Source organism: Pipistrellus kuhlii, unplaced genomic scaffold, assembly GCF_014108245.1.
Source record: "Pipistrellus kuhlii isolate mPipKuh1 unplaced genomic scaffold, mPipKuh1.p scaffold_m20_p_2, whole genome shotgun sequence".
Taxonomy (NCBI): domain Eukaryota; kingdom Metazoa; phylum Chordata; class Mammalia; order Chiroptera; family Vespertilionidae; genus Pipistrellus; species Pipistrellus kuhlii.
In genome coordinates, this window is record NW_023425515.1 from 3,926,004 (window position 1) to 3,952,440 (window position 26,437).

Genomic DNA, 26,437 nt, shown 5'->3' on the forward strand with positions numbered 1-26,437 from the left:
CTGTAACCGGAACGTGGGGCGGGCGGGCTGAGACGGCGCTGTTCCCTCCCACTGATGAATGCACGGCTCTTGCCATCTGGTGACTCACCATCCATTTCCGTGGCAACCAGGCTCCTGCTTCGTAAAGGTGATTGCCATGACTCGGCGGGATTCAAAGTGGTGATATGATACTGTGTGGCCCCCAAGGCTTAGTTTTAACGTCACCCCCCAATACGTGGCCAGGCTTTCTAAAGTGACCTGTGTCCACTCCCGTATGGATGCAAACGTGACGTACCCACCAAACCCTGAGAGCTGGGAGGCGGCTGCCATTGATGATGGGGGGAAAGCCAGAGGGAAAACGGAGCAAATAGCGTGATCCCAAGTCCATCTTTTTAAAATGAAGAGTAGACTGAATTCAAGGGGGCAGGGGGAGAAATGCAGGGGAGGATACATGCCAATATGTATAATACGAAATGGGTTGGTTTTTTGCCCCAGTAAGATGGTAGATAAATTTTTAAGTCTTTTTTGAGATGCACCGTATTGGGTTTTCTGCAATGATCACCTGTCATTGTGTATGAAACGATGTTTGAAGCATCACGAGTATAACCACGGTCCCTGGCTGGCTGGGTGCGGCTGCCCCGGGGGCTCTGCACGCAGGCTCCTCCCCCCCCACGGCGCCCTGTCCAAATGCAGACCGTGAAGGGTGTGCGCCCAGGTGCCTTTTCTAGGAAGAGGCCCGTGGCTTTCCCTGACTCCCTCACCAGCTCGGTGGTGCCGGGAAGAGCTGAGAACACGCCACGCCACGCGGAGGGCGTGTGTGCTCAGGGAGTGAGCAGAAACACGCCCAGCACCAGGGTCCTGCTTCCCCCACGGCAACGCATCTGGCCTCGGCTGGCCACCTCGCTGGTTCCAGCCCCTGGCATTTAAGGCCCCTGACTTGGATCCCATGTCCAGGCGTGGCCCAGAAGCCAGGACCAGATCTGAGTGTCAGACCCTCCAGATGCTGGTCACGCTGGGCAGAGGAAGCAGTGTTTTGGTGAGAAGCCAGCCCGGGAGGGGTTGGTTCCCGCCCGCTGCCCGGGCGCTGCCCTGGGAGCGTTCTCCCCACGCGTGCCCTGGAGCCCAGCGCTGCCTCGGGGCGGGAGGAACCGCGGAGGCAGGGGCCTCTGTTTTCCTCAGAAATCACAGCGTTTGACTTCTGGCCCCGTCCAGAGCCGCTCTTGATGAAAAGGAATAGAGCATCTGTGGCCGCGTCGTTCTGCATGAAAACGGAGGTGTGATTACAGAGCCTTTCATTCCTTGTTCACCGACTCTCATCGAAAAGCCTCTTCAGAGCCGACTCCAGCCTAAAAGCCTCTTCAAAGCGGCCTGCCTCCAGCAGCAGCGCTGAGTCGCTGCGTGCCCACCGGAGTGAGTGCCCGGCAGCGTGAACGGCTGGAACACGGGCTTGGAGGCCTAAGCCTCAGCTCACTTCCCTTTCAGAGACAAAGCCAGAGAGAGAGCTAGAATCTTCAACGATGAGAGAGAATCGTTGATGGGCTGCCTCCTGCACGCACCACCCCCAGGGATCCAGCTTGCATGTGCTTTGACCTGCTGGTTCGTAGGTCAGCACTCAACCACTGAGGCACGGCCGATGGGCTGCCCCAGCTCATTCTTTGATGAAAACTGCATCCTGGCTTTTCAGGCTCACCTCTGCCATTGGCTCCAGGAACGCCGTCCAGCCCAGGGCCTGCTCATCCTTCACCTGCCCATTCATTTCTCCTAATGACACGTGAACCCTCACTGGGAAGGCTGTGGTCTTGCCCATTGAGCCCCATTGTGTTTTCATGTCCTGGAGCCATATCTCTCCCTCTCCCCTCCCTCCTTTCTTTTCTTCTGGATAAGATACTATATTTTTTTTAATTGATTTTTTACAGAGAGTAAGGGAGAGGGATAGAGAGCTAGAAATATTGATGAGAGAGAAACACCGATCAACTGCCTCCTGCACACCCCCTACTGGGGATGTGCCCGCAACCAAGGTACATGCCCTTGACCGGAATCAAACCTGGGACCCTTCAGTCCGCAGGCCAACGCTCTATCCACTGAGCCAAACCGGTTTTGGCTGGATAAGAGACTTCTTTGTCCTATGTCCTCAACTCATGCTTAGGGGTCTGGAGAGAGAAGCTAGGAAGTGGATGCAAGATTCAGGGATCAGGGAGAGGGACTTCATCCCGTAGAAGCCCACAGACGCAGGGCACAGCCCACAGTCGGCCACGGGGTAGGCCTACAATCTTTGAGTCAGTATGGTTGAGCCGAGTGCAGGCGGAGGAACCCGCCTGACCATCAGCAGCCTGAGCAGGAGAGCGAACCACTGCGCTGAGTCAGGCGGCCGCCCCACTGAGCAGCCTTGCGGGCCTCTCCGTGTATCCATGGTAACCCCCTTGTTTCTCTCTGTCCCCAGTGGAAGGACTGAAAGTGGTGGAGATTGAGAAATGCAAGAGTGACATCAAAAAGATGAGGGAGGAACTGGCAGCCAGAAGCAACAGGTAAGGCCTGCGCCGGGGGTGCTCTGGATGGGTGAAGGCGGGGAGCCTCAGCTGGGGCGCCGGGGCCAGCGCTGGGCTGGCCGATGGAAGCAGCGCTTTCTCCCAAAAAAGGGGCGCTCATGGCGGGGAAGCTGGAGGCTGGAGGCTGAGTGCGCATCCAGGGGCTTCGGCCGCCAGATCCGTGTCAGGGTTAACCCCCCCAGATGGAAAGACGTGACTCCCGTTTTTTAAGAACAGCAACAAATAGAAAGGAAAGGCTCTTGGCTTACAGGGGACCAGCGTCCGGGGGCCCCCATGTTCCGCGCCCGGGCAAACGTCCCATAGTGCCGAGCGATGGGTGAGGGAGACAGGCCCCCAGCTGTCCTGGACTCAGAGTCCCGCGTCCAGCTGAGCGAGGGGTCCATCCCCACGTGCCCCTGTGGAGCCGAAATTTGTGAAGAAAGACTCAGTCTTCATCACGCCCCCTCGAAAGTGGGTTTTACGTACAGCAGGACCCTCTCCCGGAGCCGTAGTCACAGCAGATGCTCCCGTTTCGGGCAGAGATGATTGTGCATTGGGCGCTTACTGGGTGCGCAAGAGGGCGGTAGCCCAGTGTGGTGCCATCTGGCAGTTGCCCCCTGCCCAGGGCCAGGGGAGCAGGTCACCTTGGGAAGGGTGTCTCTTGAGCGGGAAGGGTGCCCCCTTGGGTTCCTTCCTGCCACGTCCCAGGCACCCTCGTCCCTCCCCTTCTGGCACCTTCGGTGGAAGCGAGGCGGGACAGGAAGGGCGTGCGGCTCATGGTGGGCTTCCTGGCGGACGCGGTCCTGCGGGTCAGGTTGCAAGAGAAAGAACAAGATGTGGTCCAGGTTGTATGCGTCTCCTGTGGCTGCTATAACAAAACGCCACAAACAGGACGGCTTCAAACCATAGGAATGTGTCCTGTCGTAGTTCCAGAGGTCTGAAATCACGGTGTCAGTACGGCCAGGGTCCCCTGAAGGCCCTGTCCCAGGCCTCTCCGGCCCTGGCGGTGCCGGCAATCCTTGGGGTTCCCCGGACTGTAGTGACATTACTCCCGTCTCTGTCCTCCCATGGCCGCCTCCCCTGGGTGTATATCTGTGTCCAAATGTCCCCTTTTTAAAAGGTCGCCAGTCCTATTGAGTTAGAGCCCACCTGCTCCGTTGGCTGTGTTAGCTGAGCATGTCGGTCACCACCCTGTTTCCAAATGAAGGCACTCACAGGTCCCGGGCTGGGACGCTAACATGTGACCTTCGGGAGCTACAACTTAACCCACAACACACCACGGAGGTGAAATACACCTGGTGTCAGAGCCCGTGAGAGGAGGCCGGCCTGGGCCCAGAGGCAAGATGACAGGGTGGGCTGAGCCAGGTGTGGCGGGCACCGGGGCTCCCCCCAGTAATGCACTGCCCCCCAGGAGGCACATTCTAGAACTCACAGCTCCATCCTCCAAAGAGAAGGCTTGCCGTGTCCTAGGCTCCTTCTCAGCAGCCAGTTTTCACAGCAGCCCCCACAAAGGGGAGATGCGGGAGGGGGTAAAAGTGGCTCTTACAGCAAAGACAGAGTGGGAGTGGGGAGATCTCACATGTCACCAACACACTCAGAACAAAGAGGCCAGTGTCCTGGGCTCAGGTTGAGTCCACAGCATCATCCCCCCACCCCCACCCCCACCTCCCCAGGCCAGGCCCAGGCGCTCACAGCCCCTTCTGTGGTTTGCGCTCTCTCTGTCTCGGGTTCCGTTTTTACTATGCCGGGTGTCATTTCGGCGTCCCTGGGACCCGGCGTGTTACGTGGGACTCCCCTGCGGTGCTGGGGGAGAGACTGGCCCTCTGATAGCTCTTCTCGTGATGCCAGCCCAGCCCTGCCTCCCTGGGAGGGCGGAGAGGACAAGGGCACCTGCCAGGCGAGCCCCACTCTGTCCCCGAGAACCAAAGGCTAATGAGCCTAAGTGCTGGCCCAGGTCCACCCACCCAGCACCCCTCCCAGGGCCGCAGGGCCAGGTCTGCGCGCACCAGACCCCCTTCGCCTCTCGGGGAGCAGCAGGGAGCAGCCAGGGAGCAGGCAGGCTCACAGAGGCCCCAGGATAGGCTGCCCTCCCCAGAGACACACACCTCGGGGTTTCTCTTTTTCTCCCTCACGAGGGAAGAGGTCCAGCTGCCCGCTGGAATGTAGGCCACTGGGTGGAGCTTGCTGGTTGACTCCTGAGGACGGGGGAGGGCTGCAGGCACATGAGTGGCATCTGAGGGCTCCGGGGTCTGTAATCTCAACTCCATCTCCAACAAATGGCCTCGGCTACGGTCTGAGCCCCAGGGGAGTGGAGGCCGAGAGCCCAGGAAATGAGAGGAAAACACGCTCCAAATAGAATGAAAAGGCCAGGCACCGTGCCAGCTGCTCTGTCAGCTGGAGGATGCTGGTTCCCATGGCAACTGGGTGCAGAGGGAGCAGGCCGGGCCGCCTGGCGAGGTGGAGAGGCCCTGGCACAAGCTGCCAGGCACCCAGCAGGCTCTCCCAAGACTGGCATTGTCCAGGAAGCAGCTGGAGTCCAGCAGGCCAGCCCTCCGGCCACAGCCCTCCTGGCAAGTGCACACGACTCACCTGCATGGCACGTGCGTGGGTATTTATACAAAAGGGGGGAGCAGAAAGGAGATCACGGTGATGTTACCTGTTTTCTTTGATTTTCTTTTCTTCTCCTTTTTTTTAAAAAATATATTTTATTGATTTCTCACAGAGAGGAAGGGAGAGGGATAGAGAGTTAGAAACATCAATGAGAGAGAAACATTGATCAGCTGCCTCCTGAACACCCCCCACAGGAGATGTGCCTGCAACCAAGGTACATGCCCTTGACTGGAATCGAACCTGGGTCCCTTCAGTCCTCAGACCGACGCTCTATCCACTGAGCCAAATCAATTAGGGCTGTTATCTGTTTTCTCAAGTGCACAGGCCAAGCACAGCACTACTCAGAAAGTACAAACGGGATGTCTCCTTCGCAGGTGACCGTGGGAAGCAGGGGGTTGGTACCTTTCGTTGGTTCTCTTTGTTATTCTGTTATACCCCTTTACGCAGGAAGCTGTCACCGCCACTCTGCCTGCTTCTATGAGCGTGGGGTTGGGGGGAGGAATAGCAGCATGCCAAGAAATTAACCCTGAAGGCTCCTCTTCCAGAAAGAAAACAGCTGGGTTACGCTGGGTTTGCGGGCAGCACAGCCCTCTTGTAAGGCCATCAGACTCTCCTGATGTGGGGGTGAGCCACCACAGTGACAGCAGCCACAGGCCCCCAATTCAAATGCTGACTTCCCAGAAGTGTTTTTGTTTTTGTTTTTTGTTTTGCTTTTGCATATAAACATCTAGTTTTGAAAAACAACTCAGAAATACTCTGCTTCGTTTTTTTCACGTACAGCATTGTGAAGGAGAAATAGGTCAGATTTAACCCCCATCCAGAGGCCCGGTGCCAGCTCGCTGTACACCCACTGTGTGCGTGTTTCCTGGCGCCCGGGAGAATATTTCCGCGCTCCCACTCCGTGCGTGGTGCAGGCGACATGTCTCTTTCCCTTTTCACCCACACTCTCCTCACCTCACATCGTCTCCTCAATCATCTTAAAGATCACACCGGACCAAACTGGCTTCAGTGAGGTCCCAGTTGGGGCCGTTAGGTCACGTCTCATTCGGTTCGGTGTTTTTACAACAGATAACGCGGCGACGAATACCTTTGTGCACAGAGCTGTTTGCTCGTGTCTAATTCTTCTCCTAAGGTAAATCCCCCAGAGTAGAGACACCCGAGCTGAAAGGGTGTGAATGTCTTCACGGCAGTAAATGGCTCTCAGAAGGTGGAACTTTATTTACAAACTGCTTTTCTGGCACGTTAATATGCTGGCTCGTGCCCACCGACCTGAGCATCTCAAACAGAGGGATGCAGACAGCTCACCCCCTTGTGCTCCCCGTCAGCGGGAGGATGGAGAGAGCATGTTCATGGACAAGAAGGTTAAGGTCCCCGCCAAAACCGGTTTGGCTCAGTGGATAGAGCATCAGCCTGCGGACTGAAAGGTCCCAGGTTCGATTCCGGTCAAGGGCATGTATCTTGGTTGCAGGCACATCCCCGGTAGGTGGTGTGCAAGAGGCAGCTGATCCATGATTCTCTCTCATCAATGTTTCTAACTCTCTATCCCTCTCTCCTCCTCTCTGTAAAAAATCAATAAAATATAAAGGGGGAAAAAAAGAAAGTTAAGGTCCCCAGGTGGGAAGGGGGGCCACGGAGCGGCCAGATCTGGGGTGGCCCTCCACGTCCAGGTCCGCCCCCACGGGCCAGCACCCTCTCCCCGGTATCGGAGGGTGGCTCTCTATCCAGAACACACCTGGCTCCTCCCTTCCTGTTCTTGTGTGGGCTACCTGGACACTGAGCAATGACGAAGGCAGAGCCAGGTGGCAGATTCCTCTGTCAGCACGTGTGGGATGGGAAGTGGGGGGCCCCCTCTGAAGTCCGTCTCGGGGGCCGGGTTGATGGTGCGCGGTGCGGCCACACCCCCGGGCGCCGGAGACGGGCTCGCTTTTCACAAAGCTGGGCTCTGTGGTGCAGCCCAGCAGGTTTGTGGTGCGTTAAGCGAAAACAGCTGGCGGCCGGGGAGTACGTTCGCACAGTCCCCCCTTTGTCTGCGAGCACGGGGCTGTCCATGTGCGTCCGGGCCCGGGATGTTCTGGAAGACTACCCCACACAGCAGGAGGGATTCCCAGCGTGTTCGGTTTAAGAGGAAAGGCAGGGGTGAAGTAGGAACTTCGATTTTTTTTTTTTTTTTTTTTACTTCTGTGCTGGTTGAATTTTTTGGGAGGAACGCGCTCTGCTTCCATCGTTTTAAAAAGGTTTTGGGGGCGTATCTGTAATGAAGGCCCATGTGACCAAGAGCCCACTGTCACCTGCGGAGGCCCAGCAGGGGCCCTGGGGGTTAGTAACGAGACGTCTCTGGCTTTAGGACTTATTCTCCCACAACAGATGCGACCAAGGAGGTCGTGTGGAGGGTTTGCTCTGGGCTTGGCATGGGGTTTGGGGTTTGTGGTGCTCTGAGGAGATCCCGGCAGTCCCCCGTGGGTGAACACCCAGACTGAAGCAGCGACGCCGGGACTAACCTTTGCTTCCCCCTTAGGACCAGCTGTCCCTGTAAGTACAGTTTTTTGGATAACAACAAGAAGTTGACACCTCAGCGCGATGTCCCCACGTACCCCAAGGTAAGATGAAATTCTGCCTCTGAGGAAACAGCATCTGTGTCCACGGACCCGGGGGCACAGACCCCGCCCACCCCCGCCCCCCTCGGCCACCCTGGCCTCCTGGCCACGCAGTGTCTGCACATTTGCAGAAACAGCTCCTGGCGAGGCCCTGGGCTGCGGAACGTGCCTGTTATTCTTAAGCAGAATAGTTTTCTCTTTGACATTTTTTAGCAAAAGTGGTCCCAGGCCATAGCTTACTGTGGCAGGAGGTAAGGGCTAAAATTTTTTTAAATATATTTTATTGATTTTTTACAGAGAGGAAGAGAGAGGGACCGAGAGTTAGAAACACCGATGAGCCGGGACCGGTTTGGCTCAGTGGATAGAGCGTCGGCTTGGGGACTGAAGGGACCCGGGTTTGATTCCAGTCAAGGGCATGTACCTTGGTTGCGGGCATATCCCCGGTAGGGGGTGTGCAGGAGGCAGCTGATTGATGACTCTCTCTCATCGATGTTTCTAACTCTCTATCTCTCTCCCTTCCTCTCTGTACAAAATCAATAAAATATATTTAAAAAAAAAAAAAAAAAAGAAAAGAAACACCGATGAGAGAGAATCATCAATCAGCTGCCTCCTACACCACCCCCACCGGGGATGTGCCCACAACCAAGGTACATGCCCAGGACCAACTCAGTCCACAGGCCAACTCTCTATCCACTGAGCCATACCAGTCTCGGCAAGGGCTAAATTTTTAAGTAAATTTTTAAAAATCTGCTTTCTTAAATCTTCTGTCCCTGAAGAATACGATGTTATTATGAGAAGTTTTGCTTTTCGGTCACCAAAGATTTCTCAGTTACAAGAGAGCCTGGACCCTTGTGAAAGCAGCAGGGCCCTGCGGATTGGGGGGGGAGGGGTCTCAGGATGGTGGTCACCCACCTCAGCAGAGCCCTCAGCTGATGAGAGAACGAACCCCTGGCCCAACTGACCTTCAGCACCCTCTTAAGCTGACGTTCGGGCTCCCGCTTGCTCACAGGGGCTGGGGGCCTGCAGCTCATCCGTGCTTTGTTTGTTTTTGTTTTTTAATATGTTTTTGTTGATTTCAGAGAGGAAGGGAAAGGGAGAGAGAAGTAGAAACACCAATGATGAGAAAGGATCATGAATCGGCTGCCTCCTGCACGCCCCCTACTGGTGGTGGAGCCCAGAACCCAGGCATGTGCCCTGACAGGGAATCAAACCGTGACCTCCTGGTTCTTGGGTCGACGTTCAACCACTGAGCCACACCAACCAGGCTTGTCCAGGGTTTTCAGATGGACACTGGTGTCTCTTCTTTGCTTCCCCCTTAGGACCAGCTGTCCTAATGTGACCCAAATGTGACCCAAATCTCTCATGTTCCGGCCCCAGGGGGTCACGAGGCCCAGCCTAAGTCCAAAGTAAAGGGTCTCAGAGCTCCACTGCGGTTCCTTAAAAAAATAAACCGAAACCCCATGACCCCTGGTGAACATGATAACTAATCCCAAAACACCATGACTGGCTTAGGTCTAAAATCCCATTTCCTGTTCCCTGTGACGGTTTAACTCTAACTGGTGTCCTGTAGGCCCTCAGCCCACAGCCAAACCCGAGGGGCTCCCCCAAAGAGGAAACGCACACTAGCTTCTGAGCCAGTATTTGGACTTACGCCAAGCAATTTTCCCCTTGGCTTCATTTTATTTTTTCAAGTTGATTGAGATGTTACTTACGTGTCATCCTCCGCGGGTGCATTGTATGGTGAATTTTGACAATCTCCTGTAGTCACGGAACACCCACCACAGTCAAAGGATGGGGCGTCTCCGTCACCCCAGAAGGGTCCCTCATGCTCACGTGGTCCTGCCTGGCGCTCTGGCCCTGTCTCAGGATGGGATTCCTGTCCCTAGAGTTTGCCTGCTTCCAGAATTCTTTTTATATATATATATATATTATTTTTTATTGATTTTTTACAGAGAGGAAAGGAGAGGGATAAAAAGTTAGAAACATCGATGGGAGAGAAACATCGCTTCAGCTGCCTCCTGCACACTCCCCACTGGGGATGTGCCCGCAACCAAGGTACATGCCCTTGACCGGAATCGAACCTGGGACCCTTCAGTCCGCAGGCCAGTGCTCTATCCACTGAGCCAAACTGGCCAGGGCTGTTTCCAGAATTCTTGCAGAATGTAGCCTGCAGGCCGGTACCCGGGTGTCCTTGAGGGGACCGAGGAAACGGCCTTGGCTCAGCACCGAGGCTAACCCTCCTGTCCCCTCCAGTACCTGCTCTCCCCGGAGACCATCGAGGGCCTGCGCAAGCCGACCTTCGACGTCTGGCTCTGGGAGCCCAACGAGGTGAGCGAGGGAGCCCCCGGGACCAGGGGCGCGGGGACGGACGGAAGCATCCCCGTCACTCTCCCCCTTGCCTTTCTCCTCTCTTCTTTATGTTGCTTTTTTCACTTGATTCTCCCACATTTTAGTCAAACTGACTCTTGGTTGGCTCAGAGGGTCCTGGAGACAGAACTCAGGAAGGGCGTGGCAGACAGAGGAGCGGGCGGTCAGGTGCGGGGGGGCTCGAACCCTGGGGTGCTGACGGTGTCTGGGCTGCAGCCCTCAGTCCGGAGGGCCTGCCATGCCGGGACAGGCACCAGGCAGCCGGGGGAGGGGACAGAGGCAGGGCACAGGTGTGTGGCCCTGGGCCAAGGGGCGCTCCGGATGTCAGCTCTGCACCCCAAGGTGACATCTTCATCGTCCCTGCTTTGCAGATCTGTCTCCCTGGGCGTCCCATCCAAGGCCTGCGTTCCCAGAAGGCAAGGCCCACTTTGTCAAATGTTCACTTATTGAAAATAATTTAATCTGTCTTCCCTCGCTTAATTAGCTCCAGAGCTCAGAGCGATATTTAAATAGACGATAACAGTGACAGTAAATCCTCTTTGGGACCGAAAACAAAATCTATTTCCACGTGAGCAGTGGCTTTTTCTCTTTTTTTAGAACAGTCAGTGAAGAAGGGTTGAGGGGGGGCACTTACCCAGAATGCACTCACCTCCTGGACTAAATGTAACACATTAAAAAGCAGCTGCAGGGCCTCGGGGGCCACAGGAGGGAGTTGGGGGTGGAAGGCTCTGGGCCCCTTTACCCTCTGGCTCAGGCCCGAGGCAAGTGGAGGCCTTTCTACCTGGGGCACGGCTCTCAGGTCTGAGTTCGATGGAGCCGAGTCCCAGAGCATCAAACAGCGAGGTTGACCCCCGGGGGTTGTGTCTGTGAGGGGAAATAAATTAGGTCATTTCTGACGTGGTCCATTGGGCACAGTACACACCCTCTCATCCAGCCGCTTGCTGTTCCTTCTTGTCTAGAATTCCCTTGACTTCTGAACACCAACTGCTCTTTCAAACCCCATCCTTGCAGCGGGATCCTGAACCCCCAGGCAACAGGCTTCATTCTCTGGGAACCCGGCCAGGGAGGGCTCCCCCTGGGGCCAGGCCAGGAGAAGCTGCCTGCATGCTGCTGATCACCCTGTGCTCTTCCTGTGCCCGTAGATGCTGAGCTGCTTGGAGCACATGTACCATGACCTCTGCCTGGTCCGAGACTTCAGCATCAACCCCATCACGCTCAAGAGATGGCTGGTAAGTGCAGCCCTTCTGGTCCCTCTGGAACAGTTAGATCCAGTTACAACGGGGTGACCATTTGGGCTCCTCCTGATGGCCCGGGCGTTCATGAGGGTTCTGCCAGGACACTCAGCCAGTCTGCGTCCCCTCCACACACTCGGCCCCCGCTCCTGCTCCGGGAAGTGAGAACGGTGAGGACAGGGCGGACAAGCGCAGCAGCGTGTCCTAAAGCAGGGGCCTGTGTGTGTGTGTGTGTGTGTGATGAATGTCTGAGTGTGTGAAGGTGTCTGAGTGTGCGCATGTTTGTGAGGAAAGTAGGCATGAATATGTACATGTGCAAGTGTGTGCATGAGTGTGTGAGCGTGTTATGAGTGTCTGTTGGTGGGTGGGCCATGTGAGCGAGCATGAGTGTGTTCATGTGTGAATATGTGTCAGTGTGTGTATGTGTGTGTGAATGTGCTTGTCTAAGCATTGTGTGTGCACATGTATGTGTGTTTGTGTGAGTGTGCATGTGTGAGTGTGTGTGCATGTAGGTATATGTGTATGTGAGTATGCCTGTGAGGGTGTGCCTATATAAATGTGATGTGTGTGCATTTGTACATGTGTGGGTGGGTGTGAGTAGTATGTGTGTGAATGTGTGTGTGAATGTGCATGCGTTGAATAGCATGTGTTTGTTTTTTAAAATAAAATACTGCTCAGAACCAAATACTAAAGGCCTTCAAAGGTCAGACAGCCAGTGGGACCCAGGTAGTCCCCCGGCTCGCCCCTCAGCTCCATGTCCCAGTGTGGCTGCTCAGACACACTGAGTCTAGGAGCCCACAGGGCAAGCCTGGAGGTCTGTCCCCACACCTGCCCTCCGGCCACCCGTCCTTACTTATAGACACAGGAACACTGTGGCCTCGGGGTCAGCGAGGGCTGGGCAGGAGCATCTGGGACAGCTGGCGAGGGAGCTGGAGTGGGTGGCGGGCACAGGCGCAAGCAGTCAGACCCTCGTCTCCCGCAGCTCTGCGTGCACGACAACTACAGGAACAACCCTTTCCACAACTTCCGGCACTGCTTCTGCGTGGCCCAGATGATGTACAGCATGATCTGGCTCTGCGGGCTCCAGGTGGGTCTGGGGGAGCCCCTCCAGGGGAGGCAGGGACGCCCCCCCACCCAGAGGGCACAGCTTCAGGGCTCCGCAGCAGCTCCTCCACCCCCAGGGAGCCCACCCAGCCCATCAGTGTCCTGAGCGAGGCCCTTCTGATCCACTGAGCAGGTGGGCCCTCCTCAGCCCCCCTCAGAGAGGGTGGGTCCTCTCCCACCAGATTCACGGCTGGAGGGGCTTCACCCTGCCCTGGTCACTGGTTTCCCACCCCACTCCCCCAATCCTCACCCATCCCCCCTCTCTCACCCAGGAGAAGTTTTCCCAAATGGATATCTTGATCCTCATGACCGCAGCCATCTGCCACGATTTGGACCATCCGGGATACAACAACACGTGCGTGACTTTTCGTTTTAAAGGGCAGGGCACTCGGGTCAGCTCAGTACTCAGACCGGTCCCAAATCGGAGCTGTCCGCGGAGGCCTCCGACCCCCCAGCGCCACCTCCAGGGGACACAGCTCCCCGCTTTGGAGCTTTGTCCGAGGCCTTGGGCCTCCCTGGGGCAGACCCTTCAAGGTTACCAAACCCCAGGAGGCTGCCACCCCTCTGTGGTCCTGGCTGCAGGCTGAGTCTCTGTCAGGCCTGAGGCAGGGCCCGATGCCCACACACGGTCAGAGATCTCACTCCAGGTCTCACTCCCCCTGCGGCAGCCTCCCCACCCTGCTCCCAGCAGGGACCGTGCCAGGGCTGGGACTGAGCGAGAGGAGGGTGGGTGAGCGGGGAGGGGAGGGGTCCACGGTGGGCCGTGGGGGCTGGGCTGGAACATGGGTCCGTTCCCGCCTCTTGGAGGCGAAGGCACAGAGTCCCACCCACCTGACGCCGCAGTCCCGACCACATGGCATCGGCTTGCATTTACAAGGACGCGTGGCTTCTTTCTATCAAACGTGTGTATCTGCCTATCGAGTTTTACTGTGCACACAATGAGCTCCAATGAGCTCCAAGGTGCCCGAGAACCTTGCTGCTGTGTGCAGGCCCATGGATTCTAAGGCGTGGGAGCCCGTGGGCACCCACTCCCTCGGTGCCCACTCTTGGGGCCTGGACCACAGCATCCAAATCTTCTCCCAAAGGCCTGCCCTTTGCACGTATTGGAATGTTTTGCAAAGGTGCCATACTGAAAGGCCCAGTACCAGAGAAATGCAGGTTTCTGGGTGCTGTCCACCTGGTAGGACTATAAACACTTGGGATCCTCTCCTTCACGGGGCAGCAGAGAGTCGGGGAGCCGGGAGAAGTGAGTTTCTGGCACGGGCAGAGGGCAGCCGCCTTCACCAGCCCCTTCACAGCTGCCTCCCAGCCCCACGGGCACCACCGCGCGCGGCAGCGCGTTGCCCTGACATCCAGGTGCCTCCAAGGCGGGCTCCTGAGGCTCCTGTCCCCTCTCCCCCCGCCCGCCCCCCACTTCCAGGTACCAGATCAACGCCCGCACTGAGCTGGCTGTGCGCTACAACGACATCTCGCCCCTGGAGAACCACCACTGCGCCGTGGCCTTCCAGATCCTCGCCCAGCCCGAGTGCAACATCTTCTCCAACGTGCAGCCCGACGGGTTCAAGCAGATCAGACAGGTGTGCGGGGTGGGCGCTCTGACTGCAAAGTGAGGGGGGCTTTGGGGGAGACAGTGAGCATGATCACCAGAAAACCCTTTCTCTGGGCTGAGGTTCCCGGAAGCTCCCAGTCTCAGCAGCACCCACAGGGACCCTGGGGAGCGGGCCCCCCTCCCACCACCTCCAAGGCCATACACACCGAGTGGCCAGATGATGATCTCTGAACCCATCATAATCTAGCCACTCGGTGTATATCCTATATAACAAAAAGCTAATATGCAAATTGTCCCCTCGACCAGGAATTCGACCAGCGGACAGGCCGCCGGCCAACAGCCCATGTCCCTGTCCCCTGGCCAGGCTGGCCAGACCTCACCCATGTACGAATTTGTGCACCGGGCCTCATATATATATATATATATATATATGTGTGTGTGTGTGTGTGTATATATGTATATGTGTGTGTGTGTGTATATATGTATGTGTGTGTGTGTGTGTGTGTGTGTGTGTGTGTGTGTGTATATATATATATATATATATATATATATATATATATATATATATATACTGAGTGACCAGATTATTGTGCTCCACCCTCTGACGTTTACAGGGGAGGGAGGATCTCAGGGTGATCTTTTGGAGGAATGTAGTAGGTTGAATGGTAGCCGCACCCCTGACAACAAAACAAAAACAAAATGCCTGTCTACCTCCCGACCCTCGGACCTCATGAAGGTACCCTTCTTTGGAAAGAGGGTCTTCACAGCTGTATTGTTAGAATCTCTAGATGAGATTAGCTTGGGCTATCCAGGTGGGCCCTAAATCCAATGAGGAGTGTCCCTACAAGATACCGAAGAGGAGAAGACACAGATGCACAGACAATTAGGCCATGAGATGACAGAGGCAGAGGCTGGAGTGATGTGCACACAAGCCAAGGAATGCTGGGCCACCAGCAGCTGGAAGAAGCAGGAGGGACCCTCCCCTGGAGCCCTGCGAAGGAGGAGGGCCCTCCGACACCGTGGCTTCAGACTTCTGGCCTCCAGAACCCTGAGAGAACTCCTTTGTGATCCTCTCTGTCCCCGGTCTATGAGGATGGCAGCTCAGGACACTGCACAGGAGCCAAGGTCCGTGTCTGGAGGAGCCATGCCCAGATAGTCCATGGATGAAACCGCACCCATCTGATGTCTTCGTGGCCTTCCCTGAAGCTGCGCCTGATAAAGGGTCTAGAATCCAGAGCTGAAACCCTCCCGCCCGCCCTCCGGAGGCTGATAAACTTCACTCTGTCGGAAAACAGCTTCATAAGCCACCGTTTCCCCACTGGCCCCGCTTCCAGGAAGTTCAGACCTAAATGCAGTGCTTAATCACTGTCATCATTGCTGAATCACCCTTTCTGGCGCATTCCCTCCTCAAGCCCAGGCTTCTGGTTCCATAAACATGGAACCACCGGGCAAGCAAGTGCCACCTAGGGAACCTTTCTCCGGAGCAGGAAAAGGGCAAATCCTGGAGACAGCACTGCAATTGGCTGCTGCCCCTGACGGCTGCCCAGCAACCTGGAATACATACAACTGGAGAATCCAAGCTTCTGAACACCCCTCTGTGGGAGACCCAGCAGCTCCTGGGGAGGAGTGCCTGGCTGGAGGACGGCTAACCCCACAGCCCAGGTCTTCCTCATGTCTGCCATGGGGACACACAGGTTAACCTGCCTCAAACACTTCATGTTCAAATGAGACTTTTTCTGAGAATAAAACCAGCTGTCGCAATTTTTTTTTAATATTTTTATTGATTTCAGAGAGGAAGGGAATTGGAGAGAATGATGGAAACATCAATGATGAGAGAGAATCATTGATCAGCTGCCTCCTGCACACCCCCTGCTGGGGATCAAACCCAAAGCCCAGGCACATGTCCTGACTGGGAATCAAACAGTGACCTCCTGATTCTTAGGTGGACACTCAACTGCTGAGCCATGCCAGCCAGGCAGTTGTCCGGATTTTTAATAACATTTTGTCATTGAATAGTTTGAGTGCTAACTCCTCACGGGCATAGGTCCTTCCCTGCTACACAATTAAATCTGCCCAGGGAAATGTCACCATTCAGAAAGTCAACTGTGCTTCCCTCCTCCTCCAAAACATATCCAAGATGATCTGTGTTGGCTGACTTGAGCTCTGCAGTTGATGAGTATGGTTTTTTTGTTTTGTTTTGTTTTGTTTTTAAGTAGAACACCATACTTGGCACAGCGGTGTGTTTGTAAACGCTTGTGGGTCTGTGGATTGATATACAGACCAACGGACAGACAGATGGACAAGTTAGATGGACAAATTGATGGGTGAATGAGTGTATTGTGTTGGATGGATGGATGGATGGATGGTCAGATGGTCATGGTTTTGAATTATGTTACTATTAAGCCAATTCGTTCATAGAAGAATGCCATTGTACATAATCAGACTTTGATCATTCGCAAGCAATAGGTACACATGTCATCACATACAGATTAGATAACAGAGGGGAATGCCCTTGGGAAATCGGTCATTGACCTCCAACAAGATCTGGAAGGCACACACCACGGGTCTGGATTACTAAACCCTGGGGAAGCCTTTGTCCGTGGCTAAGCTGCCGTCCACGAGGGCACCGTCCTGGGAGATGTGGTGTGGCTGCTGCTGCTTCACAGACACAGCACGGGAGGAGGGGTCAGGCTCCACCTGGGCCTGAACCCCAGGCTCCCACCCTCCCCTGCAGCCTGGGCAGGGCCCTCGGCCTCGTCAAGTGTCAGCTTCTGTTTCTAAAAATGAGGACAGCGCCCCCCATACCAGAGGTCGGCAAACTCATTAGTCAATGGAGCCAAATATCAACAGTACAACAATTGAAATTTCTTTTGAGAGCCAGATTTTTTAAACTTAAACTATATAGGTAGGTACATTGTTATTAACTTAATTAGGGTACTCCTAAGCTGACCTTTACTAAAAACTCAAGGGGCCAAAGAGCCACATGTGGCTCACTAGCCGCAGTTTTCTGACCACTGCCCTAGCTGGTTTGGCTCAGTGGATAGAGCATAGGCCTGTGGACCAAAGGGTCCGGGGTTCGATTCAGGTCAAGGGCATGTACCATGGTTGCAGGTTCCCAGGCCCTGGTGGAGCTCATGCAGGAGGCAACCAATCAATGTGTTTCTCTCACTTCAATGTTCCTCTCTGCCTTCCCCTCTCTTCTTCACTCTCTCTAAAATCCAATGGGAAAATAGCCTCGGGTGAGGATTAACAAAAATAATAATAATAAAATAAAAATGAGGGCAATGATTCCCAGACACACGGGGCTGGCACGCGGACTGCACGGCATGGCGTGTGCAGAGGGCTGAGCACACAGCCGGCGCTCCCTGAGGAATCCTTGGGATTTGCCCGGTGTTCATGCTTTGCTCTTTCACTCCTCAGGGCATGATCACGTTAATCTTGGCCACCGACATGGCCCGGCACGCAGAGATAATGGATTCCTTCAAAGAGAAGATGGAGAACTTTGACTACAGCAACGAGGAGCACATGACCCTGGTGAGCAGGCTCTGGGGGGTCGGGGAGCGGGTGAGGGAGTCCTTCCTCCAGCTCAGACGGGAAACCGAGAAACCACAGCTCCTCCTTGCCTCGGAGGGAGGCGGCGGTAAAGCTGGTTTTCAGAGTTCCGGTCTCACCTGGTGGGAACCGCCCCAGGAACACTCGGTCAGGGCTGCGCGCACGTTTTCCATGCTCCCTCTCATTCTGGTGGGAAGATAGTGAGTGAAAGCAATTCATCTTGGCCTGGTTTCCTGAGAATAAAGTTGGCTCTCACACCAAGGACAGCCCCGGAAAGCATGCTGAACCCAGCCTTTCCGAGGGCCATGTGGGGACCCAGTGGCCCAGGCCTGAGGCCTTGAATCAGCTCCCCCCACGACGGCCGGCCGTGCCCAGGCTGGCCCCAACCTGGTGTCAGGGGCAGCGTGTGTGTGTGTGTGTGTGTGTGTGTGTGTGTGTGTGTCCTCCCAGGCCTGCAGCCCGACTCCTCACACAGGAGTGGAGAAAGGCCTGGATCGGTTCCCAGGAAGCCATGGGGCAGACGAGGGAAGGACTGAAGGGCGGCGCTTACCTCGAGGTTAAGCGAAGCTGTGCCAAGTCAGGTTTCCCCAGGTCCCCCTCCTGGGAGAGCAGCCCCGGCAGATGCGGGGCCCACAGCCTGGGCAGCAGCCAACGCTGACCTCAAACACTGGCCATTCCAGGGGACTGTCCCTGGGCCTGGAGCAGGTCATTGTGCTGCAGCCGGTCCCAGCGGAACTCACTCACGTGGTACAAGGGGAGGCGCTCTGGCTGGGTCCTCTGGCCTGGCGCGTCTCCATCCGAGGGGCCACATGCATGCCCAGACCTCACCAGGCCGAGGGAGCTGGTCTCCTGGGAGGACCAGAAGGTCACCCAGCTAGGGAACAGCACCAACAAGATGTGGCGGGCACAGGGCTGTGCTGTGGGGGCTGGGCGGCCAGGACGGCTGGAGAGAGGGGCCAGGGCAGGTCCGGGGAGGACGCAGAGGGAGAGGAGACTTCTGCAGGTGGTGGCTTTGGCCGGGTTCAGAGGCAGAGAGCCGGCCAGCTCAGGGAGACGCCAGGCCTGGGAGCAGAGGGCACAAGCCAGTGACACCTCTGACATGCGCGCCGTTTTGCTAATCCTGGGCTGCGGGGGACAGGGGAATCAGGGGTTGCCCGTCCTGTTCAGGGGATTGGGGCGCCAAGGCTGTGCCCTCGCTGCTTTTACGTTGAGGGTCCCCTTCACCCTGTATTTCTGATGTGCCACTTGGTCACTGGGTGGGGGTAAAGGTGGGGGGGATCCCAGCACTATCCACTCTTATTATTCTTTTTTTTTAATTGATTTTTTATAAAGAGGAAGAGAGAGGGATAGAGAGTCAGAAACATCGATGAGAGAGAATCATCGATCAGCTACTTCTTGCACACCCCCGACTGGGGATGTGCCCGCAACCAAGGTACATGCCCTTGCCCGGAATCGAACCCGGGACCTTTCAGTCCGCAGGCTCCTATTACCCTTTTAACCTCTGATTCCTCATGTCATGTGAGAAAGAGTCTGGAAGCTTTGGCCAGAAATAAATGACCAAGATTTATTCGAGGATCTTGGGATTTGCCAGCCAGAAACACAGCTGGGCCAAAACCCAGAACTGTCCGGAGAAGAAAGGAAAGCTAAGAGGAGTGATAGCAAACGTGCGCCCTGGAGAAGGACCGGGCTGCTTTCTGGCCCTCGGATTGGTCCCGGATGGTCCGGAGGACGGACGCCAGGAGGTCTGGTCACGTTCAGAGGTCTGGAGACGAGAATATTCTTTTCTTAGTCCTTCTGGGATAATCCCTCAGAGGATTGCCTGAAGGTCTGATGTGTGTCCAGGCATTGACACCGGGCTGGAGGGTTCAAGTGCAAGCTCCCAGCTGCTTAGAATAAGAATAGAATCGTCTCCTCCTGCCTCAGGCAACGTGATTTTAATAATTTAGCCGCTTGACTGAAGTGGCTCCATTACTCATCCCTAATGATGCCTCTTACACTTCTTCCTGAATCTTCAATAACCGAGAACTTTTCCAAGTATATTCCTGTGACAGAAGGTCCTCGTGCCGGGACCGGTTTGGCTCAGTGGATAGAGTGTCGGCCTGCGGACTGAAAGGTCCCCGGTTCGATTCCGGGCAAGGGCATGTACCTTGGTTGCAGGTACATTCCCAGTAGGGGGTATGCAAGAGGCAGCTGGTCGATGATTCTCTCTCATCGATGTTTCTAACTCTCTCTCTTCCTCTCTGTGAAAAATCAATAAAATATATTAAAAAAAAAAAAAAAAGAAGGTTCTCGCGTTAAATGGGCTGTTCTACCACTCATGGTCCCGCCAAGAAAACATTCTGAGCCCTAGCTGGATTGGCTCAGTGGACAGAGCATCAACTTGCGGACGAAGAGTCCCAGGTTCAATTCCGGTCAAGGGCATGTACCTCAGTTGCAGGCCACTCCCTGGTCAGGGCACATGCAGGAGGCAACCAATCAATGTGTTTCTCTCACCTCAACGTTTTCTCTGCCTTCCCCTCTCTCTCCCACTTTCTCTAAAAATCAGTGGGAAAACATCCTCTTTTAAAAAAAAAAAAAAGAAAAGAAAAGAAAAGAAAAAAACATTCTGATCCTCTGGGGGTGCAGTGACGCCCCATTCTTCCCCATTGAGGCTGAGGGTCTAGGTGCCCCGGCTGAGCCAGGGAGGTACAGCAATGCCCGCCATGCCTGGGTGGCAGGTCCAGCCCACACCGCGTGGGCTCCGGTCTGCGCGCCACGGCCTGACCCCACGCCTCTCCTTGCAGCTGAAGATGATTCTGATAAAATGCTGTGATATCTCCAACGAGGTGCGTCCGATGGAGGTGGCAGAGCCGTGGGTGGACTGCTTATTGGAAGAATACTTCATGCAGGTAAGAGTGTGTTCTGGGACTAGTTCACGCACAGCCATCAGGCCTCCTGGCCTCGGCTTGGCCCCTGGCGCGCGGCCCAGTGTGAGAGGTGGCAGATGGGTCACCGTGGGCACAGGCGGGTCGGCAGAAGCTCCTCCGTCCCCCCAGAGAGCCCGCACGGCGGGCACACAGCACGAGAGCAAGGTTGTCATTTCAGACACAGAGACAGGGCAGCCTGGGAAAGCGAATGCTGTGAGACTGCCACCTGTCACCGCTCAGTGAGCCGCTTCCCAGGCGTGTCAGGCCTCGGCCTGGAGGTCAAGAACTGCAGACAGGAAGGGCCCCCAGGGCGGCTGGGGAAGCGCTGATGAACCTGGGGGGGAGGGGTGATGTCTACAAGCTACTTCTACCACTGCGCGTCCTCGTGACCCACTTAACTAGCCTCTGCCTGTCCCCTCCCCTCCGTCCTCAAGGCACGGCCTTGCATACCCTACGTAGCACTCACAACAGCATCGTCTTTTCCAATAACTAGTCATTGCTCTCACTGGCTTACATAACGCACCGGGTTGGGCTGGCTGTGGCATATTAGCTCATATTTCTCTTCCTCGGAGAACAGGGATCCCAGAGCCCCCATGTCCCCTGCGTGTTCCTTTACTGTTGTGTCTGCCGCCCTCCCCAGAGTGACCGCGAGAAGTCGGAAGGCCTTCCCGTGGCCCCTTTCATGGACCGGGACAAAGTGACCAAAGCCACGGCCCAGATTGGCTTCATCAAGTTTGTCCTGATCCCCATGTTCGAAACAGTGACCAAGGTGAGTGACCGTGGCCACACCCGGGGCGACACGACGGACAGGGAGAAGCACGGGAGCGCACAGCCGGGCACACACACACACATACACACACACACACACTGTGCACGCACACTCACACGCTCATACACACACACACACACACACTGTGCACGCACACTCACACGCTCGCCCACACACACACACACACACACACACTGTGCATGCACACTCACACGCTCACCCACACACTCACACACACACACACACACACTGTGCACGCACACTCACACACTCGCCCACACGCTCACACACACACACACACACACACACACACACTGTGCATGCACACTCACACGCTCACCCACACGCTCACACACACACACACACACACTGTGCACGCACACTCACACACTCGCCCACACGCTCACACACACACACACACACACACACACACACTGTGCATGCACACTCACACGCTCACCCACACGCTCACACACACACACACACACTGTGCACGCACACTCACACACTCACACACACGCTCACACACACACACACACACACACACACTGTGCATGCACACTCACACGCTCACCCACACACTCACACACACACACACACACTGTGTACGGACACTCACACACTCGCCCACACGCTCTCACACACACACACACACACACACACTGTGCACGCACACTCATGCTCACCCACACGCTCACACACACATGCGCGCGCGCATGCATGTCAACGGTAGCTGCCTGCCGGACACCCCACCTGAAGTGCCCCTCCACCCTAGCACCAACCAGCCCAAAACTCTCCCTCCCACCTCCCACCCGCCCCCTGCTCCTCCCACAGCACACCCACAGAGCCGCCTGGCTTCCCCTCCCTGCTCGTCCCCAAGTCATCAGAGCTTCCCCAGCCACCTCCTCTGAGTGGCCCTCCACTCCCGGGCTCCAGAGAGGAGCCAGTGTCCACTCCTCTCACCTTCACCTTCAGGAGAACCTCCTGAGCGGTCCCCACCTCCATCTCACCACTCCTCCCAGCGCACGGCTGTCACCAGGTTAACCTTCAGGAAGGAGACCATCTCCCCCTCTCTCCTGAACCTTCCATGGCTCCCCACTGCCCCACACAGGCCCATGGCCCCCCCCGTCCTCCGTAGCGCCTCTGTCTGGCAGGATGGCCCGCAGCTCCCGGTCCTGGCCTTGCTTCCGGCCTTCCCCGGAAGTGCATCCTCCTTCCCCGGGGCTCCCAGCTGCCCACTCTGCTCCCTCCGGCCTCCGACCAGCTCAGCGCGTCCTTCCTTAAGCCCCGGCCACTCTTGCCTCCCTGGGAGCTGCCTCCTTGCACGCAGCGTCCTCTGCACACACTGTGCCTTCCCCGTGGGCAAGCAGAGCGGGTCCCAGGCTGCAGTGGGGCGCAGGAGAGCTGTGTGCACAGGGCTCCGGGGGGAGGGCACCCTGTGCTGAGTCTCAGCGAATGTCCGACAGATGGACAGACTGAGGACAGGCCGCTCAGGCTGGGGGGCGGGTGTGCGCAGAGTCCCTCCAGGCTCTGGGGCTGTTGGGGGCCTAGCGGGTGTAGTTGGCTTTGGAAGATGAGGAAGTGCAGCGTGGACAGTGGGGGGAACAGGGGGACACAGGAAGGGAGGGAGGGAGTGGCTTCTACCAGGCCCCTGTGGAAAGCAGGAGGCAGCGGGACCATGGAACTAGGTGGGCAGGTGGCAGGCGGGAGGGGCTCCAGGAACCACAGACTGAACAGTGTCAGAGCCTCAGTCACCGTGAACCAGGCCGCACCGGGGGGCTCTGACAGCGCCCTGTGGACGGATGCGGGTTCCCCGAGCCACCTGCTGAGGCTCAGGACCTGCCTTGTTTCCCCAAACGCTCTCCGCCGCCCCGGGGGCGGGCGGCTGACCGGGTCTGTCTCCCGGCAGCTCTTCCCTGCGGTGGAGGAGAGCATGCTGCAGCCGCTGTGGGAGTCCAGGGACCGCTACGAGGAGCTGAAGCAGATGGACGACGCCGGGACGGAGGTAGGGCCTCCGCGGGGCAGCGGGTGGCGCGGGCCCCGTACGCGTGCTGGCGCCACGGGCCGGCCCCTCTGGACGGGCGCTCGTGCCCACCCAAAGGAGAGACAGGCCGACCGCATCAGGCCATCTAACGGGGTTGGACGTCATATGACAGTGCTGGCCGCTGTGAGGTGACGGGGGTCAGCGTCCACTGCATCTCCCTCCCCTGAGCAGCGCCCGCTCACATCCTCCCTCTCCTCCCGCCCCTGCGCTGACCTTCTGCCTCTCACCGAGAGAGGCTCCCCTGTCAGGGAAAAGCTGCCACCATCATGTCCGGGCCCAGGCCACAGACTCTCCCACAGGCAGCTCGGCCCTCCCAGGGGCCAGGGAGACAGACTGGGCCTGGCCTCAGGGCGCTTTGGGGGTTATCGGGGTTATCACAGGCTCAGAGCTGGGGTCGAGGTTTTCCCCAAAGCCCCCCAGTTAGTCTGGCCAAGTCAGGACCCCGGGGTGTGCAAATCTCTGCGTCAGGGCCCCCTGCCTGTCAGGACCACCCAATTACCTCTCCCCTGACCTCCAGCCACCCCAGGGGTGGCCTCCCCTCGCTCTGGGGGCCCCAGTGCAGCTGCAGCAGTCTCCCTGCTGCTTCCTACATTGGCCCCATGTAATTTTTTTTAAAGAATCTGGACTTTTTTTTAAAACGCCGCGGGACAAATTGTTAAAAATCGGGATGTCTGGTCACCTTACTCTACAGCCCCTTCCTGCCCCCAGAAAGAACAGACCAAACGGAGGTGGAAGGAAATGCCCTCCACAGTCACCCAGCCAGTCCCCAGGGCTGTGTGCACGCGGCCAGCGGAAGCTGGCCGTCCAGGCGCCGGGCCGCGGCCGCGCTGGGTGAGGCCTCCCGTAGCAGGGACGGTGGCCCGTGCTCCGAGCTGCGTCTTAAAAGCTCGTGCGTGTGTGTTTGGCACAAGAAGGTGGCAGACGTTTGTCTCAGCTGCACGTGTTAGCATCTGCCATCCACAGGATGGCCTGAGCGGACAAGCAGCCGCCCGCACCGTCCCCGAGCCTGACTTCTGTCTCTGTCCTGGTTACAGAGGAAGACCGAGAGCCGGGCAGGAGGGGCCGCCGACACATCGAGGGAGAAAAGCAGAGATGGGAAACCAAGTGAAGGTAATGCTGCTGTGTATGGATGTCCCAGCAGCTCCCACTGGAGCTGGATTGGAATCTGGGGAGGGAGGGAGGGAGGACGGGAGAGAGGGAGGGAGAGAGGGAGGGAGGGAGAGAAGGAGGGAGGGAGGGAGGGAGAGAGGGAAGAAAGGAAGGAGTAAGGGAGGGAGAGAGGAGGGAGGAAATCTGAATACTAAATATCCTATATAATAAAAAGCTACTATGCTAATTGACCAAAAGACAGAATGACCAGTTGCTATGATGTGCACTGATCACCAGGGGGCAGACGCTCAATGCAGGAGCTGCCTCCTGGTGGTCAGTGCACTCTCACAGGGGGAGCACTGCTCATCCAGAGCCGTGAGCAGTGCTCACAGCTGCTGAGCGCAGTAGGGGTGATGGTGGTAGGAGCCTTCACCACAGTGCTAAGGATATCCAGCTGCTGGCTTAGGCCCCCTTCCCACAACGGACCTACCTCAGCCCTCAGTCTGACATTCCCTGAGGGCTCCTGGACTTTGAGAGGGCATACGGCAGGCTGAGGGACACCCCTCCCCGCCCTCGCCACCAGTGCACAATTTTTGTGCACCGGGCCTCTACTTTTTAAATAAGTGTATGCCTTGCTTAGAATAATTGGGATCAGGCTCCGAAGGAGGGGGCATGCTTTAGTTGACAGGAAAAGGTCAGTAATTAGCATGAGTGCCACGACTAAGGGAAAACCCTTTTTTCAGTCTTTTCACAAAGAAAGTGTGTGTGAGCATGGCTATGGTCACCTCCCCGAGCCCTCGTTGGCATCAGCCACTCCGTCAGTCCATGCAGAAGGCACACCAGCCGTTCGGCCAGAATGATGACACCACACAGGTGGCTGACGGGCCCTATGAGAGAGCTTCGGTTTATAAAGCAGTGAGGTGTCAGCAGGAGAAACTATGTCTGGTTCTTTAGGGACAGAGGCCCGGCCTCCAGCAGCCAACAAAGCAAGCCCTGGGGCCAGGCTGTGCCTGGCGACCCAACCTCTGAGCCTCAGGGCCCGAGGCTCTGATCACCATCACTGCTGTGGTTTTAGCAATTAACCAAGCAGAGAGCTGGGACATGAGAAGCACACAGGAAATGCTGGCTTTCTTTTCTTTTTTCTTTTTAAATATATTTTTATTGGTTTCAGAAAGGGAGAGAGAGAAGCATCAATGATGAGAGAGAATCATTGGTCAGCTGCCTCTTGCACGCCCCCTACTGGGGATCAAGCCCACAACCTGAGCAAAGAACTATGACCTCCTGATTCATGGTGGATGCTCAACCACTGAGCCACACCAGCCGGGCTGGTTTCCAATTTTGAAGTCAGATCATATTTTTTGAATGGCTCAGAAGAGAGATCAAAATTGTTTTATTTTCCCTAAATATGTCCGATGGCTCCTTTTTCAAACACGGTGCACGTCTAACCCCGTGACACTTGCGACATCGCCTGCGCGTTTCAGTCCCAACAAAGACAAACCCGGAACCCGTTTCCCTCCCGAGCAGGCCTCGCCTGAAGGAAGAGGACGTCCGCCCACGGGGGCTGGGCCCGGCCACTCGGCGTGAGACTCCTCCGGGGGAGAAGCTGATCCTGACCCCCGGCGCCCACCACCAGACCCTTTTATTCACTGACACAAAAAAGGGGGGAAAAAGAAAAAAAAAAAAGGAATTCATGATGCTGTACAGAATTTTTATTTTTAAACTGCCTTTTAAATAATATATTCTTATACAGAACGGGTCCTGTGCTTTTTCTTCGGTGGACGCCTGTGTCTGAGACACGGGGAGACAAGGGCGCTGTGCTTTTCCGCAGACGCATCCAGAGTGCAAGGCCATGTGTGTCCTGTGTTTGTGAGCTATGAGGGTGGGGACCCCAGGCGGCCGGTCACACTGCCGACAACAGGAGGTCTGTGCAGGACACAGACGTACCACAGGCGGTACCGATGCACTGAGAGGTGGGCAGTGAGCGGTCAACGCACAGATGAGGAGCCGCGTTGACCTTCTCTGCACATGAGGGGTGTCTGTTGCAAGGGAGGAAGCTGTCCTTCTCTTCCTGCCTTTGTCTTAGGGACAAGCATTGGGGACTTTCCGGGGGCACCGGG

At 56.4% G+C, this 26,437-nt stretch overlaps 1 protein-coding gene across 6 annotated transcripts in view; it reads left to right on the top strand.

Moving 5' to 3' along the window:
• The window catches only part of PDE9A (phosphodiesterase 9A), an 84,732-nt gene extending 58,660 nt beyond the window's left edge, over window positions 1-26,072 (top strand). For 4 of the 6 annotated variants that reach the window (XM_045585267.1, XM_045585268.1, XM_045585269.1 and 1 more), the window contains 13 exons: window positions 2,420-2,504; window positions 7,630-7,711; window positions 9,962-10,036; window positions 11,218-11,304; window positions 12,290-12,394; window positions 12,684-12,766; window positions 13,832-13,988; window positions 17,381-17,494; window positions 20,296-20,400; window positions 21,059-21,187; window positions 23,097-23,192; window positions 24,266-24,341; window positions 25,842-26,072. In XM_045585267.1, the coding sequence (XP_045441223.1) occupies window positions 2,420-2,504; window positions 7,630-7,711; window positions 9,962-10,036; window positions 11,218-11,304; window positions 12,290-12,394; window positions 12,684-12,766; window positions 13,832-13,988; window positions 17,381-17,494; window positions 20,296-20,400; window positions 21,059-21,187; window positions 23,097-23,192; window positions 24,266-24,341; window positions 25,842-25,855 (1,208 nt within the window). In that variant the 3' untranslated portion in view covers window positions 25,856-26,072. Of the gene's footprint in view, window positions 1-2,419; window positions 2,505-7,629; window positions 7,712-9,961; window positions 10,037-11,217; window positions 11,305-12,289; window positions 12,395-12,683; window positions 12,767-13,831; window positions 13,989-17,380; window positions 17,495-20,295; window positions 20,401-21,058; window positions 21,188-23,096; window positions 23,193-24,265; window positions 24,342-25,754 lie in introns of all 6 variants that reach the window. The other 2 variants (XM_036445892.2, XM_036445891.2) reach the window with 2 other exon arrangements.
• The last annotated feature ends 365 nt before the right edge of the window (window positions 26,073-26,437 follow it).